Raw genomic sequence first — 24,661 nt, forward strand, 5'->3', positions numbered from 1 at the left:
TAATTGTTAATAAAGTTATAAAACCTGGCCTTAGTTCTTTAAAATCTGCGTAGTATATAAATATATCCATGTCATTAGGGAGTGATTAGATAATAAAGATAATAGATAAAATATTGGTCTGATTAAGAAGATAATTTATATATTGAATTGTCAGAAAATAAGAGTAGTACCCATCATCTTTTTGTACTGAAGCAGACATAATAGAGTTAGATCTTGATTCGTTCATATTATATAGTGGCAGGTAGAGAGATATAGATATTAGCTTGACAACATGTGTTAAGAAAGCAAAGTGTATATGTTATACTTTTCTTTTATTTGTAAGTGATTATTTATTATTATATAATTTATAGAACGAATAGAATCTAACTTAGAATGTAAGTTCAGAATTCTTTGTCTTTATATATATTTTTATTCTAATCTCAATTGAGGTTCGAATTATATTTTGGTTCATAATGCGATTAACTTTGTTTCATAATGTCACATATTTTGTTTCATATTTTAATACGTTTCGTAATACATTTGAGATATATTCTCGATTTCAAACTTACGTTTACACTTTTGGTGTCTTTATAATAGCTTCTCAATATCATTTAGATTACCTTTTTATTTGGTGTCGAAAATAAACTTTTAAAGGTGATGGGATAATTGAATATTAGACATCTTCTACTTAACTGGACCAATTTTATTATATTACAAAATCAACTTATAGTCGTCTGATTTTTTATATCTTATATAAAAATATATAAAGTAAATTATGGAAACAATTATATTTATAAGTGAAATATTGTTACCTTTATATATGTTGGATTTCTTGTTGTCATGATTATAAATTCACTCAACTGTGGCGTAAGTAATCTATTAGCAAGTTGTTGAGGGATTAACCCATTATCGGATCATTGTGGGATTAACCTTGGTCATTTTTATTCTTATAATATGTTTCCGACAAAAGGTGAATTATCTGATTCCAGCTATAGAAACAATACATTTTCAAATTTTTAAATTAGGATTTTTATTCCTACATAGCTTATAATTTACAACCACAACTTTATTAACGCGCAAGTGGTTTAGTGGTAAAATCCAACGTTGCCATCGTTGGGCCCCCGGTTCGATTCCGGGCTTGCGCATTTATTTTTGCAAGTTGTTTAAACCTCCAGAGTTAGCCGCTGTAGTTTTTTTGTTTTGTGACAAATTTAGTTTGGATAAATGTTGTAGAAGTTGGCACATTTTTCTAATATATGCAAATAAGAAGAGGTGTAGTCAATATCTCGCAACTTATTATAAATTGAGAATAATGAATCCAGAACAATTAATTTTCTCTAATATGATGGTAAATTGTACAAAAGATTAAGTTCTCGACAGTTAACTGAATGAACAGTTATTGTACTCAAGACAGAAATATAAATAGTATTATATTCTGTATAGGTGGATGGTTACTCTTTTCTAACGCGCCCATTACTCTGCATGAGCACGTCTTATACAGTGTTTATTCCCATATCCTACAGTCGATTATCTCAAATCCAGCGAGACAATTAGCAAGACTGTAATCTTATTTAAGCTGTTTTATAAAAGATTCTAAGCTATATTATAATTTATAGATGTTATTGTTGTTTTTTACACTATTTTTGTATTGAAAATACATATGATGATGATGATATTAATATACGAGAAAAGCAGATATACTTATATAGTTTATACGGGTTTTGATAAAATTAAGGAAATTAAAAATGTTTTGTTGAGAAGTAGTTTTTAAATCATTAAAATTACCATTCGGCAGCATCAGTGTTTTCCTCAGCCCATTCAGAAGCACCAGTAGCTTCTTCAGTAGCTTCTTCAGTTGGTTCGTCACCTTCGGCAACAGCTTCAGCTAGAGCTTCTTCAGTGTTTTGTAGTTCAACTTCTTCTGGGTTTCTGAAGAAGTATAAATCTGGCATGATAGACCATGGTTGAGTTCTGTCAACTAGAGCACCTCTTAGTCTTAGAACTTCTCTGGCCAATAGGTACCAGATTAAACCGATGGAGTGCTTACCTCTGTTGTTACATGGGATAGCAACATCAACGTATTCAGATGGGGAGTCCAAGTCAGTTAGAGCAATAACTGGGATGTTGACGTAGGAAGCTTCCTTGATAGCTTGAGAGTCAGATCTTGGGTCAGTAACAATAACTAGTCTTGGTTCCTTGAAAGAACGGGTGATGTAGTTAGTGAAAGAACCTGGAGTGAATCTACCAGCAATTGGAGTGGCACCAGTGTGGGCAGCGTACTTTAGGACAGCTCTTTGACCGTAAGTTCTGGAAGAGATGGCAACAACATCTTCTGGGTTTGGAATGGCAGCGATGATTCTAGCGGCTAGAACAATCTTTTCCCAGGTCTTACCGACGTTGATAACGTGGACACCGTCTGGTCTGGCTTCGAAAACGTATGGTTCTTGGTGGACCTAATTTAAAATATATATGAAATGAATATGTGATATTCAAAGCGTTATTATGGTTGTTAGTAAAATTTGAATTAAAGAAAATTAAACTTCTCATTGATCTTTTAAGAACTTGATCGAGTATGTTTTGTAATAAATTATAGATGTCTATCATCTGACCTTGTGTCCTTCATCGTATATTTTCAGTTATCTTATAGTATTACATTTTATCATCCAATCATCATAACCACATTATTATTACTTATCAACACATCTATATGTAAATTCTGATGCAGTGGTCATTTATACAACATATCTCAGTAACATTATTGTGATATTATTATTATTATTATTTCTCGTTTCTCTACTCATCTTTTTATTTATCTTTAAAAATACTATCATGGAAACATATAGGATTACCATTCTAGGCTCAATTTATCTCTCTAATACTTTAACATTATACTCTTATTTCTCGTGTTCTTATATCAACTATGATTATCGATGGTTTTAACATACTTGAACGTTTCTAGCACCTAAGTGGGCGTTGGCAGCCAATAGCAATTGGGCGTCTTCTGGGGTTAGATCAAAAGTAGCTGGTAAGGACATTTTGATATCTGATTTTATCTATGCTTTCTCTTGGTTTGCTTCAATGAGTAAAGTTCCTTGATGTTTAAATCACTATCACCTTATATTTGTTTTTAGTATATGGACTATGTTGATCCTGGGGGGTTCGTCCAGGGCCTAACATTAGGTGAAAAATTTCCCAGTAGGAGCACTCACCTAGTGAGCAGAATCTTCACTTTCTCTGAACAGACTAGGTGTCCTTCCTCCCCCGGACGGCAGTTGAGCCAAAAGAAAAAAAAGTTCAAATTTCTTTCCCACTCTACGGCAAATAGAATGAATGTTTGGCTCGTTGCAGGTTTAGAAGGAGCCAAAAAAACAAAAATTGGGCGAGGGACTTAGAATTTTAGGCGGACAGTACCCTCAGCTAATTGGAGTTTATCGAGAGAAAAGGGTGAAAATACGAAGAGAAAGACGACAATATGGACCCACCTAGCAGTCGGCAAACCAGTAATAGGTCCACTATAACAGTCCAACCTCACTCAGTATGTTTTAAATGTCTCTTCTACTGTGTTTACTTATGAAGTAGCCTGTCATGTTGACCTTTTTCTCCTAATAACTGAACATTTTTTAGTGAAATACTGCAGATGTACGGATGCACAATCCAGCATGTCTGGGTGTACCCCATTAAAAAACAAAAACGCAGTCACAGAAAATCTTATCAGTTTTCAATGGAAGAAACGGAGCTTCACGGACCAAAAGGAGAAAACTGATATTTCAAGGTGCACCAACCAACTTAATGCAACGGAAGTAGAAGAAGCTGACTAGATTTTTGGTTAGCGACACCCGATTTTCCGGCGGTTAATTTTTCTTAGAGATCGTTTATATAGTGTAAATATATAATAGAGAAAGAGATAAGTCGTATTTATTTTAACTGACAAGATGGGTGAAACCATTTCAGCTTGATATTTATTATATTAGTGGAGATCATTTGCACAGTATGATATAGGGGATCACGAAAGTTTGTTTGACACTCCATTCCAGAGTCTAATATATTACTACTCTTTATAAGCATTCTCGCATACATTTAAACTTTGCAAGGTACATAAGCGTATACTCCTTATCGTAACCGATAGTATATGTGTATTATTCATATCATAGGAAAAACTCAAACTTAAAACTAAAAAAAGGAAGTTAGCACTGAAGGAATGAGGGGTATAAGTGATATACTTTATTTTTGGTCGACCCCAAGAATGCCTTCCTTTGATAATGATGTGGATAAAGAAGTAAGGACGAAATTAGTCAATAAGTATGCTAAGGTCTGTTTTCTGTTTTCCATAATGTTAGTATGCGTTATAGTACCTTTATGGTATACATTATCAGTCACATTCACATTTTTCAAAATTGAACATAGATTCAAACATCACATATTTAAACGAAATACATGGTATCATCGTATACCTTTATACCATAATACTTCATTACGACATTGTCTGTTTTGGTGTACTGTCTGTACGGTAGCCGTTATGCATCATACCAGTTATGATTTATTGCAAATCACTAAAAGACTAGGAAGGGTTGCAGTCGCTTTGATGCCTCCTTTGCTATTTGTAACATTAAGACCCTCTCCACTACCACGTACGTTATATCTTCGTATTTTACCAATTCATAAATGGATCTCAAGAGTCGTTGTCCTGGCGTCCCTTTTGCATAGCATATTTTATGTGTGTTACATGGTCACAAAAGGTGTATTTTGGGTTAAAATTAAAAAATTACCTAATATATATGGTGTACTGGCAATGGTTCTGTTTTTTGTCATTGGTTTTACATCTATAAGGAAATTTAGGATATTGAACTTCCGCTTATTTTATTATATTCATTATATTTCAACATGGTTAACTGTGATACTTATCCATTTCCATGCAAGACCGGGTGTTCCATATTATACAGTAATGAACTGTCTCATATTGATGTATCAGATTGGATATAGATTATATCATACTAAGATGACAAAAATGATCGTAACGCCAATATCACCAACACTTTCGTTACTTGAATTTCCAATGAAGGACTTAGTTAACAAACCAATCTTACCATCAGGACATGTAAGAATTAGTCGATATGATCCAAACTTTGTTAAAAGGGTATTGTTCCAGTTGGTCCCATTCCAACATCCTTATACAATCGCTAGTTTGCCAGATGAAAATATGGTTAGACTTATTGTAAGAAAAGGGCATTTTAAATTAAAAAATGGTGGTTCTTATTATGTTACAGGAGCATTTGAACCGATTATTAATTTCTTGGGGAGACCGAAGAATGTTCAACAATTCCTTAACAATCAAAAAAAAAGAACTAACCCTTTCCAAGTTACATCCTTGGGATTAATTCATTCTCCACTGCATTATGTAGTTAATGCTAGGCGTGTATTGATTTGCGTTGGTGGTTCTGCGATAGCTTTTGGTTTACCTTTATTAAGAGTACTGAATTTCAATGGTATTATTGTGAGACTGATATGGGTTATTCGTGATTTCAGAGATTTGAAATTATTAGAGTTATTTAGAAATAATTTTGAAGGTATGGAAATATATATTAGTGGAGATTTTGGAAGTGAACAAGATATCCAACTTGATTATGATGACCGGATGAATGAGGTTGTCAACGAGCCATCTTTAATATCAGGAAACAATGAAAATTGTTCGTTACTCGCCTCATCTAACAATCAGGCGTACGGTTCAACAAGATCTGGACAAGTGAACGAAACTGAGGAACATCAGGAAGTTGATGAGATAGATTTCACAAATTCCTTTAGGATTAAAACTAATAGATCAAAATCTCAATTACGCTTGGATAACAAATTAACTGAGTCTCAACAAAAAAATGCAGCTGGTAGTGCATTTAGAAGAGATGTTTTATTAGGCCCAATCGCTTGTAATCATGGTGGGTGTGACCACGAAAGTGGTTGTAATGATGATCATGATAATGAGGATGAGGATGATGATGAAGAAACGTTGTCAAACGGTACAGGGGCTGACGAACAAATTAAGATTCCGCCTGGCGTGAAGATATATTGCGGTAGGCCTAATCTAGATGAACGTGATTATGCCTGGTGTCTAGAGCAAGAATGTGACACCTCCCTTGACGATGATGAGTGCTGTCAAAACAGATATGATGGGTCTCTTAATGCAAATGTAGAAAAACTATCACAAGTATGGGTTATTGCAGCAGGACCAGATGGGTTAGTAGAAAGCACGCGGCATTGGGCTACAGATGGTGGTCTACATTTTCATGCAGAAAGTTTTGCAGTATAGATAAAATAGCATACTGTTATAGCATTATTTGATTATATGCATATTTTCAAGAAGACATTGTAAATAATATTTATAAAAGAAAAAGATATGGGTGGGCAAGTATGCGTTCATTTTTTTTAATTATGTATTGTATGAATAAATTTGATATTATTTGTTAAATGTTCTAATAATATTATATGCTTATTTATTTTGTTCTGGATCTCATCCTTTCAATTCTTTCCTTTAACATTTTCGTAACTTCTGCAGCACGTTTCCAACTTTCTTCATTGTCGCTATTGATAATCTTTAAATTATTATGATCCTTATCCATTCCGAAGTTCAAGTTCAAGTTTGAAGATGTAGTAGATTCTATGCTAGAATTTAGTCGCAGAGAGCCAACACCTCTTCTCAGGTCATCACTTGAGCCTTTTTCGCTCAATGTTCTACCGTTACTAACTGGCGGTTGGATTTGGCTTTCTCTTAGGTTAATGATTTGTTGTTCTAACGTATTAATTTTTTCATTTAGAGCTTTCACTTCACTCAATTTCTCTTCCAAATTCGATTCTTTATCTACAATAGTTTTTTTCAAGAATATTTTTTCTTCTTTTAAATTTTTATTTTCATTCAATAATAATTCATTGTCTTTCTTTGATTGAGCTAATTGACTCGATAAATTTGTCCTTTCTCTATTTAATATCATGTTTTCCTTTTTCAATGTGTTTACAACAGCACTAGGAGTTGGTTGACTTGTATGCATTTCGTTGATAGTATTCTGTTGTCTTTCGAATGTTGTCTTTGATTCCACTTTTGGAGAGACATTGTTAATCTTAGTCAATTTTATATTTTTTAAAGAATGTTCATCGTTCCGTATCGAATTATTCGATCTTTTTGGTGATGTATTCTGTAAAGATGTGACTCTTTGAGGAGGACCTCTTTTGGATGGGATAATCTGTCTTTGATCATTATCTTTATCAAAATTTGGTAACGACGTCACCAAATCAGTAATTTTATTTCTCTTCATATTATCTAAATGTTCTAAACTATCATTAAAGTATCTTTCGCCAAATATTTTGATCAGGGTAGCCAAACATTCAAACCCTGCATTTCTAATTGTTGGTTGTGTATCATTTACAATCTTAATAACAATTGGTAGGATGGACTCAGGATCATTCTCTTGATTCAATCTTTTCAAAATACTTTTTTTATCTATTTGTTTCATGTTTTGAAGCAAATTAGTGAAGAGGATAGTACACTCCAGTCTAATTTGAGGAATTTTATGTTTCATTGCTACCAAAAGTTCGATCAAAAATTCATCATTTTCTGCAATTAACGGATTATAATGATTACATATCATTTTCAAACAATTACGAATTGGTTCAATTGTAGTAGCCTTCTTCTCTTTAGTTCTTGATAATAATGGACCAAACACCAGAATACAATAATTTTTATGTAGATCATTTTTTCCTAATTTAGTAAATATTTGATCAATTGATTCTGTTGATAATGTTACAGCTTGTAAATTTACATCCTTTGAAAGTATTGTTGCATAAATATCTAATAATGTAGTATAATTTGCCTTGGGATCGATTTTCTTAACTTTAGTTAAAGTATTGTTATTAAATTCTTCAAGAGCTTCCACCCTATCCTTCCATTTAGATGATTGAGCACGTTCATAAAACTGTTCAGGTAATTTATCTAAAATTGTCTCTACAGGTAGTAATGTGAAGGGATCGATCCTATTTGGTTCTTGGGCATCTATGGATATAGATAAATCAATCCCATTGTTGTTATTCCCATCAAGCATAATTGTATCGCCATCGCCATCGATATTTGTAATTTCATTTTTAATTTCATTTGTTCTTCTAATATTTTCGAAAGGTGCGAATTGATTTAAGTTATCGAATTGGGCAGTTTCAAACATTTTAGTTAATTCACGTTGTTGAATATTTTTCAAATTATCATTAATAAAGTCTTGTAAGAATTTATTGTAATCAGTGTCATTATGGATTATTATATATATTTGTAATACCACATTTAATGATTCTGCTCTCACGGTTTTATCTGCATGGCTAGCTAATTTAGGAATATATTCTAATACGTGATTGAAGAATATCAATAAATTTTTAATATTTACTATACCATATATTGATATTAATTTTGAAATGATATTAAGTGTTGCAGACAAAAGTCTAGGTAATTTTTTATCTAAAAATGGTATGGACAGTTCAATTGTGGTTTCAATAGAATTATCCAAGGAACATAATGACAGTATACAATTTGTTGATACGTCTCTTGTATGCTGTCTAGATGATCCCAAACCCTTTTCGATCAACGAAGGGATCCATGCGTTCAAAAATTTGTGGGACTTGTTTCCAAGATCATTTGTTAATGGTTTCATGAATGTAATCAATGCCTCCAAAGCAATAACAGCTTGTTCGTGGCTCACGACATTGCTATCCAACAGATACGATTCAAAATGTGATGGATCATTCCAGAATTTTTTAATTTGCAAGTTGTTACTATCCACGGCATTGTTGAACACTTTTATCAATTCCTGGTATCCTAACAACCTACCTTTCCAGTTTCTATGATTCAGTTTTTCCTCAAGGGACAGTTTATTGAAGTCAATATCATCGGCAGCACTACTGGTGCCTATATTGCTCGTACTCATGTTGAGATTTCTCGGGAATATTCTCGATGTTGTTTCCGTATTTGAAGCTTAGTTAGTATTATGTAACGTAATTGAGCAATTCCCGCCTTATAAACGAAAAATATGGTTCCCCTTGTTTAATTGTTGGTTTGTTTACTTCTGTTTATTTTATTTATTTATTTATTTGTGTTTCTGTTTTGTTATTCTGGGGGAACGGTTTTCGCGTTATAATTTATTTATTATTTTGACGGAGAGGGTAACACAAAATGTCAATAGTCAAGTTTTATACATTTGAATGATTGTACACTCATGTATATATATATAAGCGGGAATGAGTGTTGCTCTGTTGCTTTATCAGTTCCATTATGATGGGTTCAGTATTCTTATATATATTTGTTGTAGTTGTCTTTGGAAAGTTGCTTACAAAAATGACAGTGTCACTGTCCTGCACTTCACTTCACTTCACTGATTAAGCCTAACGACAAGTTTTCGGAGTATATCGCTACTTAAGTAATTATTCACTACTTGGGCAAATATACAAATGCATGTACAATCTCTTTCTGTATCTCTTAGACAATGGCATGTGTGATTAATGCGAGAACTGCAATATTTACTATCCTGATGGATCCACCCAACTGTCATTGCATTTTTCGTATCTTGGTAAACTAATTCTGTCTGACTTTTAATTATGTTTAATCCTGTTGCAGTGCAAGGCATGAATTGTGGGAAAGTGCGATTGTGACACTTCGATTACCCAAATCTGGCATTATGAAATTTCCCAATTTTTATTTTTTAGAAAAATTCGTTATATTCATTTGCGTCGAAGTGGCGTGACTCTGATTGTGAGGTGTGACACAGTTTTGTTTGTTTGCTGAAGTTGTTATCTTTGATTTTATTTTCTATCCTTTGAAGTGGTCAGGTTTGGGGGTGGACGTTGACTCGTTCTGGTTAAAGGGGCGGTATTCCCGGCGATTTATATATATTTATACATATAAAGCAGTTATATATTTCATGCTTATTCAAGTTACTTGTGTATATACATATTTTAATAAGTGCTTTTTTGTAAGACTCGTGTAATATAGAGAAAATAATCAATAGATACAATGGTCAATACTACTCCTATCAATATCGATAAATGGTTGGAAGAAAATCCAGAACTGTTATCTCCACCTGTGTCCAACTATTGCTTGCATATGGATGGATTCACCGTGATGTTAATCGGTGGTCCAAACGATAGAACTGATTTCCATATCAATCCAACACCAGAATGGTTCTATCAAAAGAAAGGAACGATGCATCTGAAGATTCGTGACCCTGACGACGAGCAATTCAAGACCGTGGTCATCAATGAAAACGACTCTTATCTGTTACCTGCAAACGTCCCTCACGCACCAATTAGGTTTAAGGATACCATAGGTATTGTAGTCGAGTTGGAAAATCGTGGTGGGGACCGTGAGGATTCAATGTTGTGGTATTGCAAGAATTGTAACGAAACTGTCTATAAGAAGTCCTTTATAATGAAGGATTTGGGCACTCAAGTTAAAGAACAAATCGAATTGTTTAGAAATGATCCAACTTTAAGAACTTGCGGTAAATGCGGTACCATTAACTAGATGATAAAAAAAATATTATATATTTATATATACATATATATAGTCAGCCTACAGATATTCTTCTGTAACATATAGATATAACTTGACGTTAGTGTGGTTACTGATAGTATATTCAGATATGTGTGATAATAATCATCATAATGAGTTAGTGATATCCGATGATCCAATGCATCCAGCAAATTTAATATGTTCATTATGTGCCAAATTCTACGAGAAGGATTGGTGTCTAGGAACAGGTGGAGGGATCTCGATCAAGGATCCACATACCAACCATTATTTTATTGCACCCTCAGGTGTGCAGAAGGAACTGATGAAACCTACTGATTTGTTTGTCGTTAAAGGTACTGCGAATAGTAACGAGTTAAATGTGGACGATGTAACATTTGTTAGAAGGCCTGTAGGGTTAAAACCAAGCGATTGCACACCGTTGTTCCTGACTTGTTTCAAAGAACTGGATGTCGGTGCTGTGATTCACACACACTCAACAAACGCTGTATTGGCGTCATTGTTATATGACGATTTCTTCGAAATATCACATATTGAACAAATCAAAGCAATGCCTAGCGATAAATGGGACGCCAATGCTAATAAATATGTTAATCTATTATTCCAGGATACTCTGCGCATCCCGATCATTGGTAACAAAAACTTTGAGTATGAACTAACGGACGATCTGTTAGAGGTTTGCAAGAAATACCCTCACAGTTGTGCTGTCCTCGTGAGACGTCATGGTATATTTGTATGGGGTCCATCCATTGCAAAGGCCAAGATATATAACGAATCCATTGACTATCTGTTAGGTTTAGCCATCCAAATGCGTCAAATGGGTCTTCCCACTGTCAAATCGACCCTGACACAGGGCCATAAATAAATAAAATAAAATAATAAATGTTCTTTGCAACTATATATATATATATAGGGATTCATCAGTCAGAGGATCGACCTATTTGACCAGTTTTCGTCTCTTTGTCATAGAATGTGCCTTATCCTCTGTTACTTTCATCCATATTAAATGTTCATCTTTAACTATATTCTTCGTATTGTGTATCGTTGGAGCCTTAACAATGTATCGGCTCTCCTGTTTTGTTTCCTCATCTGTTGGTTCATACAGCCCACAGGCCACTATCTCACTTCCTCGCATCAATTGTACATGGCTCAGGACATTAGACTCTAGACCACTGTCGTTATTGAATCGATGTGTCAAGTTAGATACTACCAAGTTCGTGCTTTTATCAAACCCTTCTAACGTCGCTATAAAACACTCCCCGCTGGTCGTCACCAGGATAACCTTCTTATTCAAATATTCTTTCAGTAATGGAGACATATTCTGCTACGTACCCTATTGCGCAATTGATATAGTCTTATCTCCTTTATGTAGACGTGTTTCCCTCCTTAACTTTGTAATATTAATCAGTTAAATAGAAATTTGTTTCGTTCAAATTTTCTTACTCTCAATTCAAAAACTATTTTAAATAAATATTACTACTCAATGAAGAAGAGGGGTGGAGCAAGCTGACTATGAAAAGTGAAACAAACAGACACGAGGAATCTTGTTTGTTATTATCACTAGTATTGACGAACTATTACTAAATGGTTGCACAGCATTTAAATGACCATGAGGATGATATCCCAACTGATGTATCCTCGTCTAGGGATACATCGGTAGATTACCCCACATCTACCCCCACGAAACAAATAAGAAACGAAGCAGATAAACAGATATTAGAATGGGCAGCTAAATTAGAACTTGAGTCAATGGAGTTACGTGAAAGATCCACTGCTTTGCTACAAAACTTGAATGAGAAATACATTAATTTGAATACAGCGGTTAATAAGTTTGACAACATCGAGAAAAGTTCGTTCGTTCACTATACAAACACCCTTTTTCCCTTCTTTTTGCTTTTAAACCACTAAGAATTTATTGTTTACTAACTGATCTAATAATAATTTCAACTTTTAGAATTAACTGATAATGTCACATCAATGTTAGAGACGTGTAGACAAGATATTACACGTCAAACTGATCATATGATCCATGACTTTGGGGAGAAACGAGCTGACCGTACTTATGAAATGCAGGTTATGAAAACACTCACAACCCAGTTGGAAGACGTCCAAATGTTGTTAGTCAATATTTCCAGAGATATGAACAAACTACAAGACAGACAAACCCAATTAGAGAAACAATTTATTAAGCAAGAGAAACAATTTATTAAGCAGGAGAAGCCACTGAACGTCACATCGGTTCTCTTGAGTGGAACCACGCTGTCAAACGATATCCCAATACATCATGGGTCGGGTCCTGTTACTAGATCGAAATCCAAACTGCTCAGGGACACGACGTTGGGCAATGCGACAATGACCAAGGTTCACAAGCCATCCTCCTTTGCCTCGAGAACCACAGCAAGAACCATCATTCCTTGGGACGAGCTCACCATGCCAGAAGCAGAGTGCACCACCACTTACCCATCAGAGTTGTAACAATCCAGATACTTATATATAAATATATGTGTATCTATAGTTGTTGTTGTTCGTTGTTCGTTGTAGCTCATCTCATCGGATCTAAATGCCATAAACTCCGCTCCTTCAAGATTTTTCATTGTTTCGTTTCTCCAATAAAAATAAAGCCAAATGACCATTCCATTGGATATATAAAGGAGGAGGAAAGAGCAGTTGGAAAGTAATGAGTTGTTGATCGTTGTCTGGAAAGTAATGAGTTGTTGATCGTTGTCTGGAACTACAATCCCCAAGTTCATATATATATATATATATATATATATTCATATATATTAGTGTGGAAGGAAAATTGCCTCTGTGTTCATTATGTCTGTGGTATCTAAATTAGAAAAATTGCTGGGTTTGAATAGATTGACACCAACAAAGTTCATCACTAGATATTTACCAGCTGCCCCCGTAGGATCCAAGAGTACATTTGGTGGTACATTGGTGGCGCAATCTCTTTTGGCTTCGATGAACACTGTACCACGTAATTTTATTCCAAGTTCTTTGCATTGTTATTTTATTAGTGGTGGTCATCCAGAACAAATGATTACTTATGACGTTGAAAGCTTAAGGGAAGGTAGAAACTTCATTCATAAGGAAGTGCGTGCATATCAGAACCAGAAGTTGATCTTCCAGTCGATGATTCTATTTGCTGCTGGGAGACATGACGAGCCGGATGGTTCGATGCTGACTCATTTAAAGAAGATTACTTTACCTGATAAGAACCAATATACTTATGCAGCAGATTTATTTAAAGAAGAAGTCGCAGGTGATGATTCTAAGACAAGAATGTTTCAAGAATTGCCGATTGTTCAAGGAAGTGGAGGAATGACGCATATTAACAAAGTATACAATTCGTTCAAGACACAGCCTATGGAGTACTATTTCCCTAAAAATTTCTTTCATTCAGAAAAGGAGATTCGTAACAACGATGTGAATTATTACGTGAGGATCAGGAAGGACTCTGTTGAGACTAGAACTTCAAGCGATTCGTATTATAATGAGAACGATCTGATTTCACCCCATAACGATGAACGCTACAACTATGCGGCATTTGCATATTTATCGGATTCTTATTTATTACTGGCTTTGCCATATTTTTCAAACATGCCTCTGTATTCACACAAGTTCAGCGTATCCCTGGATCACAGTGTGTATTTCCATCAGTTGCCACAGGTAAACGATTTAATCTATTTGAACATCAAGAATTCAAGATCAGCAGATCATAGACATCTGATGCAAGGTGAATATTTCGACTCACATACAGGAAAGATTCTAGCCTCAGTGTCCCAAGAAGGACTGGTCATCTACGAATCAATCAAGCAATTAAAGGCCAAACTTTAAGAACAGCAACAAAAAGTTACTACATCATCTAAACATCTGTATATTTTTCTACTTTATCATATCAATCATTTAAAATATTCATATTACCATTCTGTGACTTTCTTCAATTTTTTGCAGTTTTCGCTGTGTTTTGACAATTTCACACTCTTTATATAAGCATTGCACACATATAGATTATGTATATTTTAGGAAGGGATCCCCCTGAAGAGAAAGAAAGAAACATATATACATATATACATACACAACACACTCTCTGCCTCTGAGATATACTACAACGCAAAATGAGTGATACTGAAAAAAAGGACATTGGTACAGGATTACCAGAACCATGGACAGTTCGTTACAGTAAGTCCAAGAAACGTGAATATTTCTTTGAGCCAGAGACCAAGAAATCTCAATGGGAGGCACCAGGCGGGACAGATGAAGAGCAACTACAGAAATACTTGAAGGAATACCCCTTGCGTGTAAGATGTCTTCACATTCTAATCAAACATTCTGGTTCGAGAAGACCTGTGTCCAGTAGGATCAATGCTAAGATTACCATTGATAAAGAGGAAGCCATCAAGGAATTGAAGGAGATCCATGATAAATTGACGAGTCAAGATGACAGCAAAAAGGGCCAATTTGAGTTAATTGCAAAGGAGAGGTCTGATTGTTCCTCGTTCAAAAGAGGCGGTGACTTGGGCTGGTTCGGTAAAGGTGAAATGCAACCTGCTTTTGAGAATGCTGCTTTTGCACTTGCGATTGGCGAGATTAGTGATATTGTTGAGACGGACAGTGGTGTCCATATCATCAAAAGGGTTGCATAACTGCATTTCATTATTCTATATCTACATAATATCTCATTCTATAAAGATTTTTGTTTTCTTTTCAAAAGAAAAGAAAAAAAAACTATTCAAAGGCAGAGAATCATCATTAAATTCCCATCATTGTCATGATCGAGAGATTGGGGTACTTCCTCATCCCATCTCAGCGCAACCTTGTACCAATATTAGTAATGCAACGTTACGAAAGCCTTCCCTTCCCTTCTCTTTGCCCATTTCTATGAGAAAATTATATTTTGTACGACGCGCAAATCAAAATTGGCCGTCAAAGTTGTCGAAATTCTTTCTTTTAGAACAAACAACAACGAAACAGCAACGACGTTAGAGAGTCGATAGCACATGAACAGTGAGTTGTTGGCCTGTTTCAAGTGTGTTGGCTGTTACTAGAGATTAAAATAACAAGTTAAGAGTTTGCTGTTTCTTTCAATTGACTGGAGAGAGCGTGCCGTGTAACTAAATCTGTTTAACAGGTAGAAATAACGATCGGAAGTACCGCTTTTGACTTAGAAAGTAGAATTCAAGATTCTGAGGAAGTATCTCGATCTATATAGATCAAACGCATACCTATTATAAGTGATAAGACATTAGGATGAGTAACAAAGTCTCTAGGACAGATTCGTTGAAAAAGACTCTGTCTAGATCAAAGTCGTCATTGACTAATCTATTCAAGAAAAATAAGAGAAAGCATGCTAGAGATGATGATGACGAAGAAGAAGATGAAAATGGCTTTAATCGTAATAATAAAAGTCTTATTCATAAAGATGATAACGAAGACAACGAAAATGATGACGACGACAACGCAAGAAGTCACAAACGTCGTCACGTAGAAGATGCCGCAAAGGAGAAATTAAGACTTATTGCATTCCAAAAGAATGAAAAACTGTTAGATGCAAAATTACCAAAAGAACTTAGGAAATATAGACCTCAAGGTTATTCTTTGAATTTACCACCAAAGGATAGACCCATTAGAATTTATGCGGATGGTGTCTTTGATTTATTCCATCTGGGTCATATGAAACAATTGGAACAATGTAAGAAATCATTCCCAAATGTTACATTGATATGTGGTGTTCCAAGTGATAAAGTAACACATAATTTAAAGGGTTTGACTGTCCTATCAGATAAGCAACGTTGCGAAACTCTGACGCATTGCAGATGGGTGGACGAAGTCATTTCTAATGCTCCATGGTGTGTCACTCCCGCCTTCTTAAAAGAACATGAGATCGATTATGTGGCTCATGATGATCTTCCATATGTGAGTGCGGATTCTGATGATATTTATAAGCCAATTAAAGAAATGGGTAAATTTTTGACAACACAAAGAACTAATGGTATTTCCACTAGTGATATTATTACGAAGATTATTAGGGATTATGATAAATATTTGTTGAGAAATTTTGCAAGAGGTGCTACCAGACAAGAATTGAACGTCTCTTGGTTGAAGAAAAACGAATTGGAATTTAAGAAACACATAAAGGATTTTAGAGAATATTTCAAAAAGAATCAAGAAAGTTTAAATGTGAACTCTAAGGATTTATATTTTGAGGTTAGAGAAATATTGTTGAGAAAGACTCTGGGTAATAAGTTATACAAGAAATTGCTGGGTAACAATAAATTTAATCCAAAGGATATACATAATCGTGAGATTAAAAAATTACACGATAGATTAAGTGATTTAAGTGATAGTTCAAGCCAGAAGGATAATGACGATGACGATGAGGAAGAAGGTAGTTCTGAAATAGATGCTGAGGAACGTGATGCAATTATTAGATCAAAATCGCCTCCAAGTGAATTTGCAGATCAATATACTGGTGAAAAGAGGGTGAAATCAAAGGAAGCTAACCCACAATACCAAGAAGATGACGATGAGGATGAAAAGACATATAAGTTCATAGAACATGCTCATCAGGACATTGAAGATGAATGAGTATCTCATGTATATGTATATGTATATAAATAACTGTATATGCACCATGAAAAACAGAAAAAAAATAGAAAATATATTTTATAAATAAAATGTTGTCCTTCTTTTCTACTATGTTTGCTAATTGATTGATTTTGGATTGATTGATTGTATATATCTATATATATGTGCTAAATTATTTAGTTTCAGTGGTTGGCTTCTTCTTTTTCTTAGTATCAATTGTCTCCACCTTCACATTTTCCATGCCTTTCTCCTTTAATAAAGAGTGAATATAAGCTTCAACATCTTCAAGAACATCACCTTGGATAACAACTTCTTCTTTCTTTTCGATGTTTTTAGAGACAGAACAACCGGTAGCAAATTTAGATGCAAATGTCTTGGCCAACTTCTTCATATCTATCTCAAAGACTTCTAGACCAGAGATGGCGACAATAAACTTCCTTTTAGTTCTAGCTTCTCTCTTGATGATAACCTTTGATGATAATTTCTTAGCCAATTCTCTTTGTTCTCTATTTTCTTGTTTAGTTTGTAACTTCAACAGATCCTTCTCCAATTTGTTCTCTCTTTCTTCACCAATACTAGATTCACCCAGTTTCTTGCCGACAGCAGTAACATCATTATCTTCATCTGCATCTGCATCATCTGCACCGTATAATTGAGTGTAACGTTCTGGATGGTTCTCTTTTAACCAAACTTTACAACGTTTTAATTTACCAGTGAATTCACAGTATTCTGGTGGATAAGAACATACGCCGCAGTAAACAACCTCTCTAAGGGACATCTTGTAATAATAAATTGGTTGCCTTAGTTCGTTTTGTCTATAAAAATAATAGATGGCTGTAATTATTATTGTAATCTCACAAGTTCTTATAGTTATGCCCTCATCATCTGTTTCCTTTGTAGTTTACTAGTTGCTCTACTTCGTTTGATTTTTCTTCCCTCAAGAAATTGAAAAATTTAGCTGACAATAAAAATTCAGCCCATACAAAAAAATCAATTCGATGCCCTCGATACAAAGCATCAATATAATCATAAGAGAAAAGGATGATGTGCAAATTGGTAAATGATGTATATATATGTATAGGTATATATGTATATTTAGTAAATTAACGTTTGGAGGCATTTGTTATTCTCTTCTGAGCATGGTTTCTAAGAGACTCATCCATCAGGTCTCTAATTCTATGAGCACCGGCAATCCCAATAGCCAGAACAGTCTCCAATCTATCTAACGGTATTTTATCCTCAACTTGTAACAATGATAATTTCTCACTCTTCCCCATTACACCCAATGTCACGCAACTCATTGCTGCTTCTTCTAACGAATTGACATCCAATAATGGTGTAGTGTCATATAATCCAATGGAGATACCGCTAACGTAGTCGTACATGGCAATACCTGCATCAATACATGCCATTGTTATACCATTGATCAGGGATCCTAATACACCTCCGTCCTGTTGTAATACATGTATCTCTATATCGATGATGGTACGTGGGTATAGATTCAACATCAAATTCTTCTCAAATGTTCTCACTAGAGCAGTCTGTATCTCTAGGATTCTTCTTTCAGTTTTGTTACTCCCTGTAGTTTTACTTCTTTCGAATTTAGAAAATTTTGTTAAATTGACGCTGATTTGTAATGTAGCTTTTGTTTGATCCAATTGACTTCTTAAAGTAGGTTCTGTAGGGCCCTTCACCAATGTGATAATTTTGTTATTACCCTGTTCCAAGTATGAGGACCCATCTGCAGCATGAGAATGTGTATTTATCGATGTTTCAAACCTACGTAGTTCGTTCCATCGACGACCATCCATCCTCAGACCTTCTGGTGAATATACTTCAAATCTAGACATTGTTCAATAAATAAATGTATATGTTATGTATGGTGATGCCAATGTTTTCTCTTTCGCTCAGGGTCAAAAATAAATAAATAAAGAGATAAATAAAGAGTTGATAGTTTGTTATAGATATTGTGTACAATATAGTCTCCCTTTCTGTTTCATGCTCATCTTCTATTAATTAAATGAAATTTCAAAGTTTCTTTGATGAAATTTTCAATTTGAATAAAATTTGGATTTTTTTAGTGTAGTGCGAAATCACTGCGAACGAGCCTCATCGACATGATTAAAAAGGGTACTTACTTATAGTTTAGTTACATAATAACATCAAGAAGTAGTGTGTGGTTGTTGTTTGGATACTGCTTCACGATGCGACAAAGTCTTAGCCTTCTTGGAAGCATAATGTCTAGATCTCAAATCAGATATGAATTGGCCCAGGATCCATGAGTTTCCCAAGAAGAAAATGACATTCCCAATGAATAAACCTGGATAAAACACATTTTTGCCTAGAAACTCCAGTTTATAACCTTCATTTAACCATGCGGCCTGTGATCCGATCCATATTGCCAGCATTGTGCATAGTCTCAAAAGAGACAATTGTGATCCCTCGCAATAAAATGGTAAAAAGATTAGATACCAGATGAAGTATTGGGAAGTGCAAACTTTATTGAACGTAACGAATGCAAACGTTTGAATAAATAGGACATTGCATAGAACACGTAAATGTCTAGCGCGCTTTTTGGTGATAGTCTTGAAATCAGGTATCCATAGGTTGTAGAGACCTATCAAGATGACCATACCGATCTGAGGGATGAATGCATATTTTGATAAGGAGGATGATATGTTGTTGTTACTTGCGGTAGTCAATGCGGAATCTAAATATAATAGTTGATTCCAAATTGAGAAATTGTGTCTATGATCAAAGCGATATATGTGGTATAAGTATGTTTGGTCCAGGAATTCAAAGCCATACATGTGGAACATCAACACGTTAAGTATGATGATAGTCACTAATGTCATTAATCCATAATTGAATATGATAACATATTTATTTTCCTTCAAGGAATAGAAAAGATATATTGTGATTGGTAATGCATAAATGATGGGATAGATCTTGAAATGGATGCAGAGTCCAAATAATAAGGAACTAATCAAAAATTGTTTATTTTTCAAAGTTAAAATAGTTAACATAATCAAAAAACATAATATAGTTTCGGCATTTCCTCTAGTACTAATCGTGATGACCATAGGGTTCAATAACCATAATGATGCTAATTTTATTTTCTTTGTTGTTGGTAGTTTACTTGGTAATAAGTGCAGTATGACTACACCAGTCAATACATCGAACACGACAAAGATTAGTTTTGATAGATGGAAATTATTAAAATAATGATTAATTGTAAATAACCAACTTAATAGGGGTGTATAACGATAAGTTTCTCTTAAGTAAGGGGACATGCCATTAAAGACGTAATGGCCTGCATCATTGAACACATGGTAATCAATATCTGTATATTTCACTTTAAAATGAGAATCCTGATATATACCATAACTGAAAAATGCCAGACGTAATAGGCAGGACACTATTAAAAGGTAAGTGACATTTCTTTCCATCTTGCTAGAGAGAGAGAGAGAGAGAAAAGAAGAAGTGGCACCTGTTATATATAACGAACTTGGATCTAATGAGAGCAATTTGAACAACGTATCTGTATATTTGTATTCAAAGATATTATGTGTAAGAAATTAAGTATCTCTTTTAAATTCCATTCGGGTTAAATTTTCTATTGCTAAAATTCGGATACTAAAGAATATTATGGATCAAGGCAGGAAAGGGTATATATAATAAGATAACAACTACAAGAACAGAACAGATATATGTATATAAATATTAATCCTAGTTATTTGTGGCGTAGTAGTGCGGAACGATAACTACATAGTAATGAGTACAGAATTAACATATGATGAAATAGTAGAACATATTGTTCAAAATAAAGAAATCCCGAATTCTGTTCAAGTACCAAACATTATACTTGATGATTCACAACGTAGTGAATCCACCATGTCACCACGGTATAAACCGTGGGAAAGACGACATAATGGGGATATGACCGGAAACTCAGCGGTTGATACTACAACTTCCAAGCCTTCGAACTAAATTCCGAGCCAGAACCATCTAGTATAAGTATATATATTATGTATTGTATAGTATTTAGTATAATGATTATGATAATATTATTCTCTAAACAAGCTCATTCAAAAGGTCATCTCTCTCTATGCAGGGATAAATTTGCATACTTTAAGGATTAAAAGAGAGAGAAAATGAAAAATGGAAATGAGCAAACAAACAAACCCACACGAATAACATAGTGGAACCCAAGACAGCACAACGATGGTGAAAGAAATGCAAAAGGATGTAAATGTGTTATTATTAAAACAACAAATTCCATTCATGTTGAATGTGTCACATTATATGACAGACTTAGTGTATACCTTATACTACACAATAAAATTGCAAGACGACGATGATGATGATGCAGCAAAACAAAGACATATATTAGAATTAGAAGGACGAAAGACTTTATTAAGTGATGAGATATATAAGTTACGAGAGCAATTCCGTAATTTATTAAATCAATCGAGTGGGTCGATTTACGGAATGGTGGAAGAAGACAATCAAGTCATCGATGAGGACAATAATACATCACAGGATATATTACGATTGATACAACAATTTAAGGATTTAATAGATGAAGAATTATTGCAAACGGTTCGAGATACGAATATTTTATTAATTACAGAGCTTTCGAAGCAAATTCCTGAGCGGTCAACAGTTAATATTCATAAATTAAATATACAGTTGGATAATTGTCTCTATGGCTTTCTTAACTTAGTTACATTTATTCGAAAGATCCCGCTACGAGTTGATAACAAGGAGTCCATGGAATCTATTGTTAATGTAATTAAAGATGAATTATTATTGAGTTGGAAAATTGAATTAGATTTATTGAATTGCAAGATATTTAATTTAATTTCAAAGAATGAAAAAATTATCAAATTATTTCAGCAGTACCGGTCGTCGTTATCATCAGCAACAGAATCGGGCACCATGGGAGAACAATCCGATTCATCTATCCCGATCATCAAAGAAGACAGTAAAACGTTTATTGAATTAATTAGTTGGTTAAAGGATGAGCAAGTATTTGGTTCAATTGTATTATAAGCCAGCCTCGTACCACGCGATATCACGTCTCACCATTATCAACGTGTTTTTCTTCTGTTCGCCCTTAGAGAAATTACATATCAGCATTTGTTAAGTGATAAAACACAATTTATATAGATTTATATATATAAATATATAAATAAGAACATGTTATTACTAGAGAAATGTGTGAAAGGTAAAGAGGGCAAACAGGTAACGATGTCAGAAATCATTCAAGAAATAAGCAAGCATTTAGTGTTCCCAATAGACTATCCGTCTCAACAGAAATTAAATGGTAGAACTCATAAACTGCTGATAGTTGTTGGAATAATTTCATTTATTTATGGGTATCTAACACAATCAATTCAAAATTTATTAATTTCGTATGGTGTTGGTATAATAGTTACAAGCATAGTCGTAGTTCCAGCGTATCCATTTTACAATAAGCAAAAATTGACGTTTGTAGAGCCTAAGGTCGTTAATATTGATATAGCGAAATGAGGCTCTGTGTATAGCTATACAACTATATATACTAAATTAATTTAATACTAATAATAATAGAAGTAATGTTAGTTGAGGTTGTTCGTTAAGAATTCGTGCAATGTAGTGTAGTGTAGTGCAATAGCAATGGGTAACCAAATGCCATGTTATTTGGTGTCACGTGCCCAGGCGCATATCACGTGCACCTCACGTGCCCACGGCATCGTAAACACGGGACTTCTTCTTTTTAGCCGGCCTGAAGCGGCTGGTAACAGAGAAAGCGGGCAGCCTGTGTCCGTACACCACACACACGGCCGGCGAGACTCCAACGGCCAAAACCAAATATTGTTCGGCTGCCGCGCTGCCACCGGGATTCCACTAAAACAAGAACTTGCAGAAACCAGACACGCGTGCGCACAGTCGCCCACTCACTCACACCCACAGTCTGCTGGAACTTCCAATGTCTAAAAGAGAGGAATCTTGTCTCGCTCGCCTACTCGCTCGCCCTCTCGCAGGCTTCTTCTCTCTCTCTGCATTACACGTTGCTCACCCAACAACTCATATGATACTTCTCTCTCTCTTTCTGTCTCACTCGCTTACAGTAATCGTCGTTGCTGGCAATACCAAAATAGATGAGTTGAGTTGTATGACGATAATTATTTAATGCCTCGTTGTGCATTTCTGATGCTGAATTGATAGTATCTTTTCATAGCAAATTGAGAGTAAATTGATAGTTTTAGTGGATTCTTCTCATCTTGCAACAACCAGCTCTTGAGACTTTTTTCAGTTTCAATTTGCGGCTTTTTGGCGTGCACTTGGGCTTTTCAAACTCTCAAGAAACATATATAAAGGTTAATATTATTTCAAATTTAATAACTAATTTTATTTTCCTATTCTTCTTACATAATTTAATTCATTTGTTATTTGTATTTTTTTCTATTCTCATTTACAAAGAAACCATCCCCCCCAATTAAACAAACACAAATAAATAAATTAAAAATGGTTAGAGTTGCTATTAACGGTTTCGGTAGAATCGGTAGATTAGTTATGAGAATTGCCTTGTCCAGAAAGTCTGTCGAGGTTGTTGCCATCAACGATCCATTCATCACCAATGACTACGCTGCTTACATGTTCAAGTACGACTCTACTCACGGTAGATACGCTGGTGAAGTCTCTCACGATGACAAACACATCATCGTCGACGGTCAAAAGATCGCCGTCTACCAAGAAAGAGACCCAGCTAACCTACCATGGGGTGCTTCCAACATCGATATCGCTATCGACTCCACCGGTGTCTTCAAGGAATTAGACACTGCTCAAAAGCACATCGACGCTGGTGCCAAGAAGGTTGTCATCACCGCTCCATCCGGTACCGCCCCAATGTTCGTCATGGGTGTTAACGAAACCGAATACGCTGGTCAAAACATCGTTTCTAACGCTTCTTGTACCACCAACTGTTTGGCTCCATTAGCTAAGGTCATCAACGATGCTTTCGGTATCGAAGAAGGTCTAATGACTACTGTCCACTCCTTGACCGCCACTCAAAAGACTGTTGACGGTCCATCCCACAAGGACTGGAGAGGTGGTAGAACTGCTTCTGCTAACATCATCCCATCCTCTACTGGTGCCGCCAAGGCTGTCGGTAAGGTCCTACCAGCTCTAAACGGTAAGCTAACCGGTATGGCTTTCAGAGTCCCAACCGTCGATGTCTCCGTTGTTGACTTGACTGTCAAGCTAGCTAAGGAAACCACTTACGATGAAATCAAGAAGGTCGTCAAGGCTGCTGCTGAAAAGTCTAACGGTGTTCTAGGTTACACTGAAGACGCTGTTGTCTCCTCTGACTTCCTAGGTGACTCTCACTCTTCCATCTTCGATGCTTCCGCTGGTATCCAACTATCTCCAAAGTTCGTCAAGCTTGTCTCTTGGTACGATAACGAATACGGTTACTCCACCAGAGTTGTCGACCTTGTTGAACACGTTGCTGCTAACTAAATTTAATATTTCTCTCTACTAAGAATTAAATATTATCTT

At 35.0% G+C, this 24,661-nt stretch overlaps 17 protein-coding genes and 1 non-coding gene across 18 annotated transcripts; 12 read left to right on the forward strand and 6 right to left on the reverse strand.

The window, feature by feature from the left end:
- The first annotated feature begins 1,053 nt into the window (after nucleotides 1-1,053).
- On the forward strand, nucleotides 1,054-1,124 carry KABA2_05S03608. Its single transcript has one exon. It is a non-coding gene; the product is annotated as a tRNA-Gly (tRNA).
- Nucleotides 1,125-1,760: 636 nt separating this feature from the next.
- Nucleotides 1,761-3,014, reverse strand: KABA2_05S03630 (40S ribosomal protein uS2; the record flags this gene model as incomplete). The annotated part of the gene is made up of 2 exons (XM_041550804.1): nucleotides 1,761-2,432; nucleotides 2,925-3,014. The coding sequence occupies 2 exons, from the start codon at nucleotides 3,012-3,014 to the stop codon at nucleotides 1,761-1,763; spliced, it is 762 nt and encodes a 253-aa protein (XP_041406738.1).
- A 1,163-nt stretch (nucleotides 3,015-4,177) lies between these two features.
- On the forward strand, nucleotides 4,178-6,277 carry FRE8 (putative ferric-chelate reductase; the record flags this gene model as incomplete). Its single annotated transcript, XM_041550805.1, has 1 exon — nucleotides 4,178-6,277. The coding sequence occupies one exon, from the start codon at nucleotides 4,178-4,180 to the stop codon at nucleotides 6,275-6,277; it is 2,100 nt and encodes a 699-aa protein (XP_041406739.1).
- Nucleotides 6,278-6,461: 184 nt separating this feature from the next.
- On the reverse strand, nucleotides 6,462-8,927 carry STU2 (Stu2p; the record flags this gene model as incomplete). Its single annotated transcript, XM_041550806.1, has 1 exon — nucleotides 6,462-8,927. One exon carries the CDS (start codon nucleotides 8,925-8,927, stop codon nucleotides 6,462-6,464), a length of 2,466 nt encoding a protein of 821 aa, XP_041406740.1.
- A 1,082-nt stretch (nucleotides 8,928-10,009) lies between these two features.
- Nucleotides 10,010-10,519, forward strand: BNA1 (3-hydroxyanthranilate 3,4-dioxygenase; the record flags this gene model as incomplete). The annotated part of the gene is made up of 1 exon (XM_041550807.1): nucleotides 10,010-10,519. The coding sequence occupies one exon, from the start codon at nucleotides 10,010-10,012 to the stop codon at nucleotides 10,517-10,519; it is 510 nt and encodes a 169-aa protein (XP_041406741.1).
- A 118-nt stretch (nucleotides 10,520-10,637) lies between these two features.
- Nucleotides 10,638-11,390, forward strand: MDE1 (methylthioribulose 1-phosphate dehydratase MDE1; the record flags this gene model as incomplete). The annotated part of the gene is made up of 1 exon (XM_041550808.1): nucleotides 10,638-11,390. The coding sequence occupies one exon, from the start codon at nucleotides 10,638-10,640 to the stop codon at nucleotides 11,388-11,390; it is 753 nt and encodes a 250-aa protein (XP_041406742.1).
- A 72-nt stretch (nucleotides 11,391-11,462) lies between these two features.
- LSM8 (U4/U6-U5 snRNP complex subunit LSM8) lies at nucleotides 11,463-11,843 on the reverse strand (the record flags this gene model as incomplete). The annotated part of the gene is made up of 1 exon (XM_041550809.1): nucleotides 11,463-11,843. One exon carries the CDS (start codon nucleotides 11,841-11,843, stop codon nucleotides 11,463-11,465), a length of 381 nt encoding a protein of 126 aa, XP_041406743.1.
- A 266-nt stretch (nucleotides 11,844-12,109) lies between these two features.
- On the forward strand, nucleotides 12,110-13,000 carry REC107 (Rec107p; the record flags this gene model as incomplete). Its single annotated transcript, XM_041550810.1, has 2 exons — nucleotides 12,110-12,374; nucleotides 12,525-13,000. The coding sequence occupies 2 exons, from the start codon at nucleotides 12,110-12,112 to the stop codon at nucleotides 12,998-13,000; spliced, it is 741 nt and encodes a 246-aa protein (XP_041406744.1).
- Nucleotides 13,001-13,342: 342 nt separating this feature from the next.
- On the forward strand, nucleotides 13,343-14,365 carry TES1 (palmitoyl-CoA hydrolase; the record flags this gene model as incomplete). The annotated part of the gene is made up of 1 exon (XM_041550811.1): nucleotides 13,343-14,365. The coding sequence occupies one exon, from the start codon at nucleotides 13,343-13,345 to the stop codon at nucleotides 14,363-14,365; it is 1,023 nt and encodes a 340-aa protein (XP_041406745.1).
- Nucleotides 14,366-14,646: 281 nt separating this feature from the next.
- ESS1 (peptidylprolyl isomerase ESS1) lies at nucleotides 14,647-15,174 on the forward strand (the record flags this gene model as incomplete). Its single annotated transcript, XM_041550812.1, has 1 exon — nucleotides 14,647-15,174. The coding sequence occupies one exon, from the start codon at nucleotides 14,647-14,649 to the stop codon at nucleotides 15,172-15,174; it is 528 nt and encodes a 175-aa protein (XP_041406746.1).
- Nucleotides 15,175-15,778: 604 nt separating this feature from the next.
- Nucleotides 15,779-17,116, forward strand: PCT1 (choline-phosphate cytidylyltransferase; the record flags this gene model as incomplete). Its single annotated transcript, XM_041550813.1, has 1 exon — nucleotides 15,779-17,116. The coding sequence occupies one exon, from the start codon at nucleotides 15,779-15,781 to the stop codon at nucleotides 17,114-17,116; it is 1,338 nt and encodes a 445-aa protein (XP_041406747.1).
- Nucleotides 17,117-17,288: 172 nt separating this feature from the next.
- TMA22 (Tma22p) lies at nucleotides 17,289-17,894 on the reverse strand (the record flags this gene model as incomplete). The annotated part of the gene is made up of 1 exon (XM_041550814.1): nucleotides 17,289-17,894. The coding sequence occupies one exon, from the start codon at nucleotides 17,892-17,894 to the stop codon at nucleotides 17,289-17,291; it is 606 nt and encodes a 201-aa protein (XP_041406748.1).
- Nucleotides 17,895-18,219: 325 nt separating this feature from the next.
- On the reverse strand, nucleotides 18,220-18,966 carry SKI6 (exosome non-catalytic core subunit SKI6; the record flags this gene model as incomplete). Its single annotated transcript, XM_041550815.1, has 1 exon — nucleotides 18,220-18,966. One exon carries the CDS (start codon nucleotides 18,964-18,966, stop codon nucleotides 18,220-18,222), a length of 747 nt encoding a protein of 248 aa, XP_041406749.1.
- A 312-nt stretch (nucleotides 18,967-19,278) lies between these two features.
- Nucleotides 19,279-20,565, reverse strand: GPI14 (glycosylphosphatidylinositol-alpha 1,4 mannosyltransferase I; the record flags this gene model as incomplete). Its single annotated transcript, XM_041550816.1, has 1 exon — nucleotides 19,279-20,565. The coding sequence occupies one exon, from the start codon at nucleotides 20,563-20,565 to the stop codon at nucleotides 19,279-19,281; it is 1,287 nt and encodes a 428-aa protein (XP_041406750.1).
- Nucleotides 20,566-20,890: 325 nt separating this feature from the next.
- On the forward strand, nucleotides 20,891-21,106 carry KABA2_05S03916 (uncharacterized protein; the record flags this gene model as incomplete). Its single annotated transcript, XM_041550817.1, has 1 exon — nucleotides 20,891-21,106. One exon carries the CDS (start codon nucleotides 20,891-20,893, stop codon nucleotides 21,104-21,106), a length of 216 nt encoding a protein of 71 aa, XP_041406751.1.
- Nucleotides 21,107-21,340: 234 nt separating this feature from the next.
- Nucleotides 21,341-22,171, forward strand: CAL4 (Cal4p; the record flags this gene model as incomplete). The annotated part of the gene is made up of 1 exon (XM_041550818.1): nucleotides 21,341-22,171. The coding sequence occupies one exon, from the start codon at nucleotides 21,341-21,343 to the stop codon at nucleotides 22,169-22,171; it is 831 nt and encodes a 276-aa protein (XP_041406752.1).
- A 198-nt stretch (nucleotides 22,172-22,369) lies between these two features.
- On the forward strand, nucleotides 22,370-22,651 carry SPC1 (signal peptidase complex subunit SPC1; the record flags this gene model as incomplete). The annotated part of the gene is made up of 1 exon (XM_041550819.1): nucleotides 22,370-22,651. The coding sequence occupies one exon, from the start codon at nucleotides 22,370-22,372 to the stop codon at nucleotides 22,649-22,651; it is 282 nt and encodes a 93-aa protein (XP_041406753.1).
- A 978-nt stretch (nucleotides 22,652-23,629) lies between these two features.
- KABA2_05S03982 (type I glyceraldehyde-3-phosphate dehydrogenase) lies at nucleotides 23,630-24,622 on the forward strand (the record flags this gene model as incomplete). Its single annotated transcript, XM_041550820.1, has 1 exon — nucleotides 23,630-24,622. One exon carries the CDS (start codon nucleotides 23,630-23,632, stop codon nucleotides 24,620-24,622), a length of 993 nt encoding a protein of 330 aa, XP_041406754.1.
- Nucleotides 24,623-24,661: the final 39 nt, after the last annotated feature.

The sequence above is a fragment of the Maudiozyma barnettii genome, assembly GCF_903064755.1.
Source record: "Maudiozyma barnettii strain CLIB 1767 genome assembly, contig: KABA2_05, whole genome shotgun sequence".
Classification (NCBI taxonomy): Eukaryota; Fungi; Ascomycota; class Saccharomycetes; order Saccharomycetales; family Saccharomycetaceae; genus Maudiozyma; species Maudiozyma barnettii.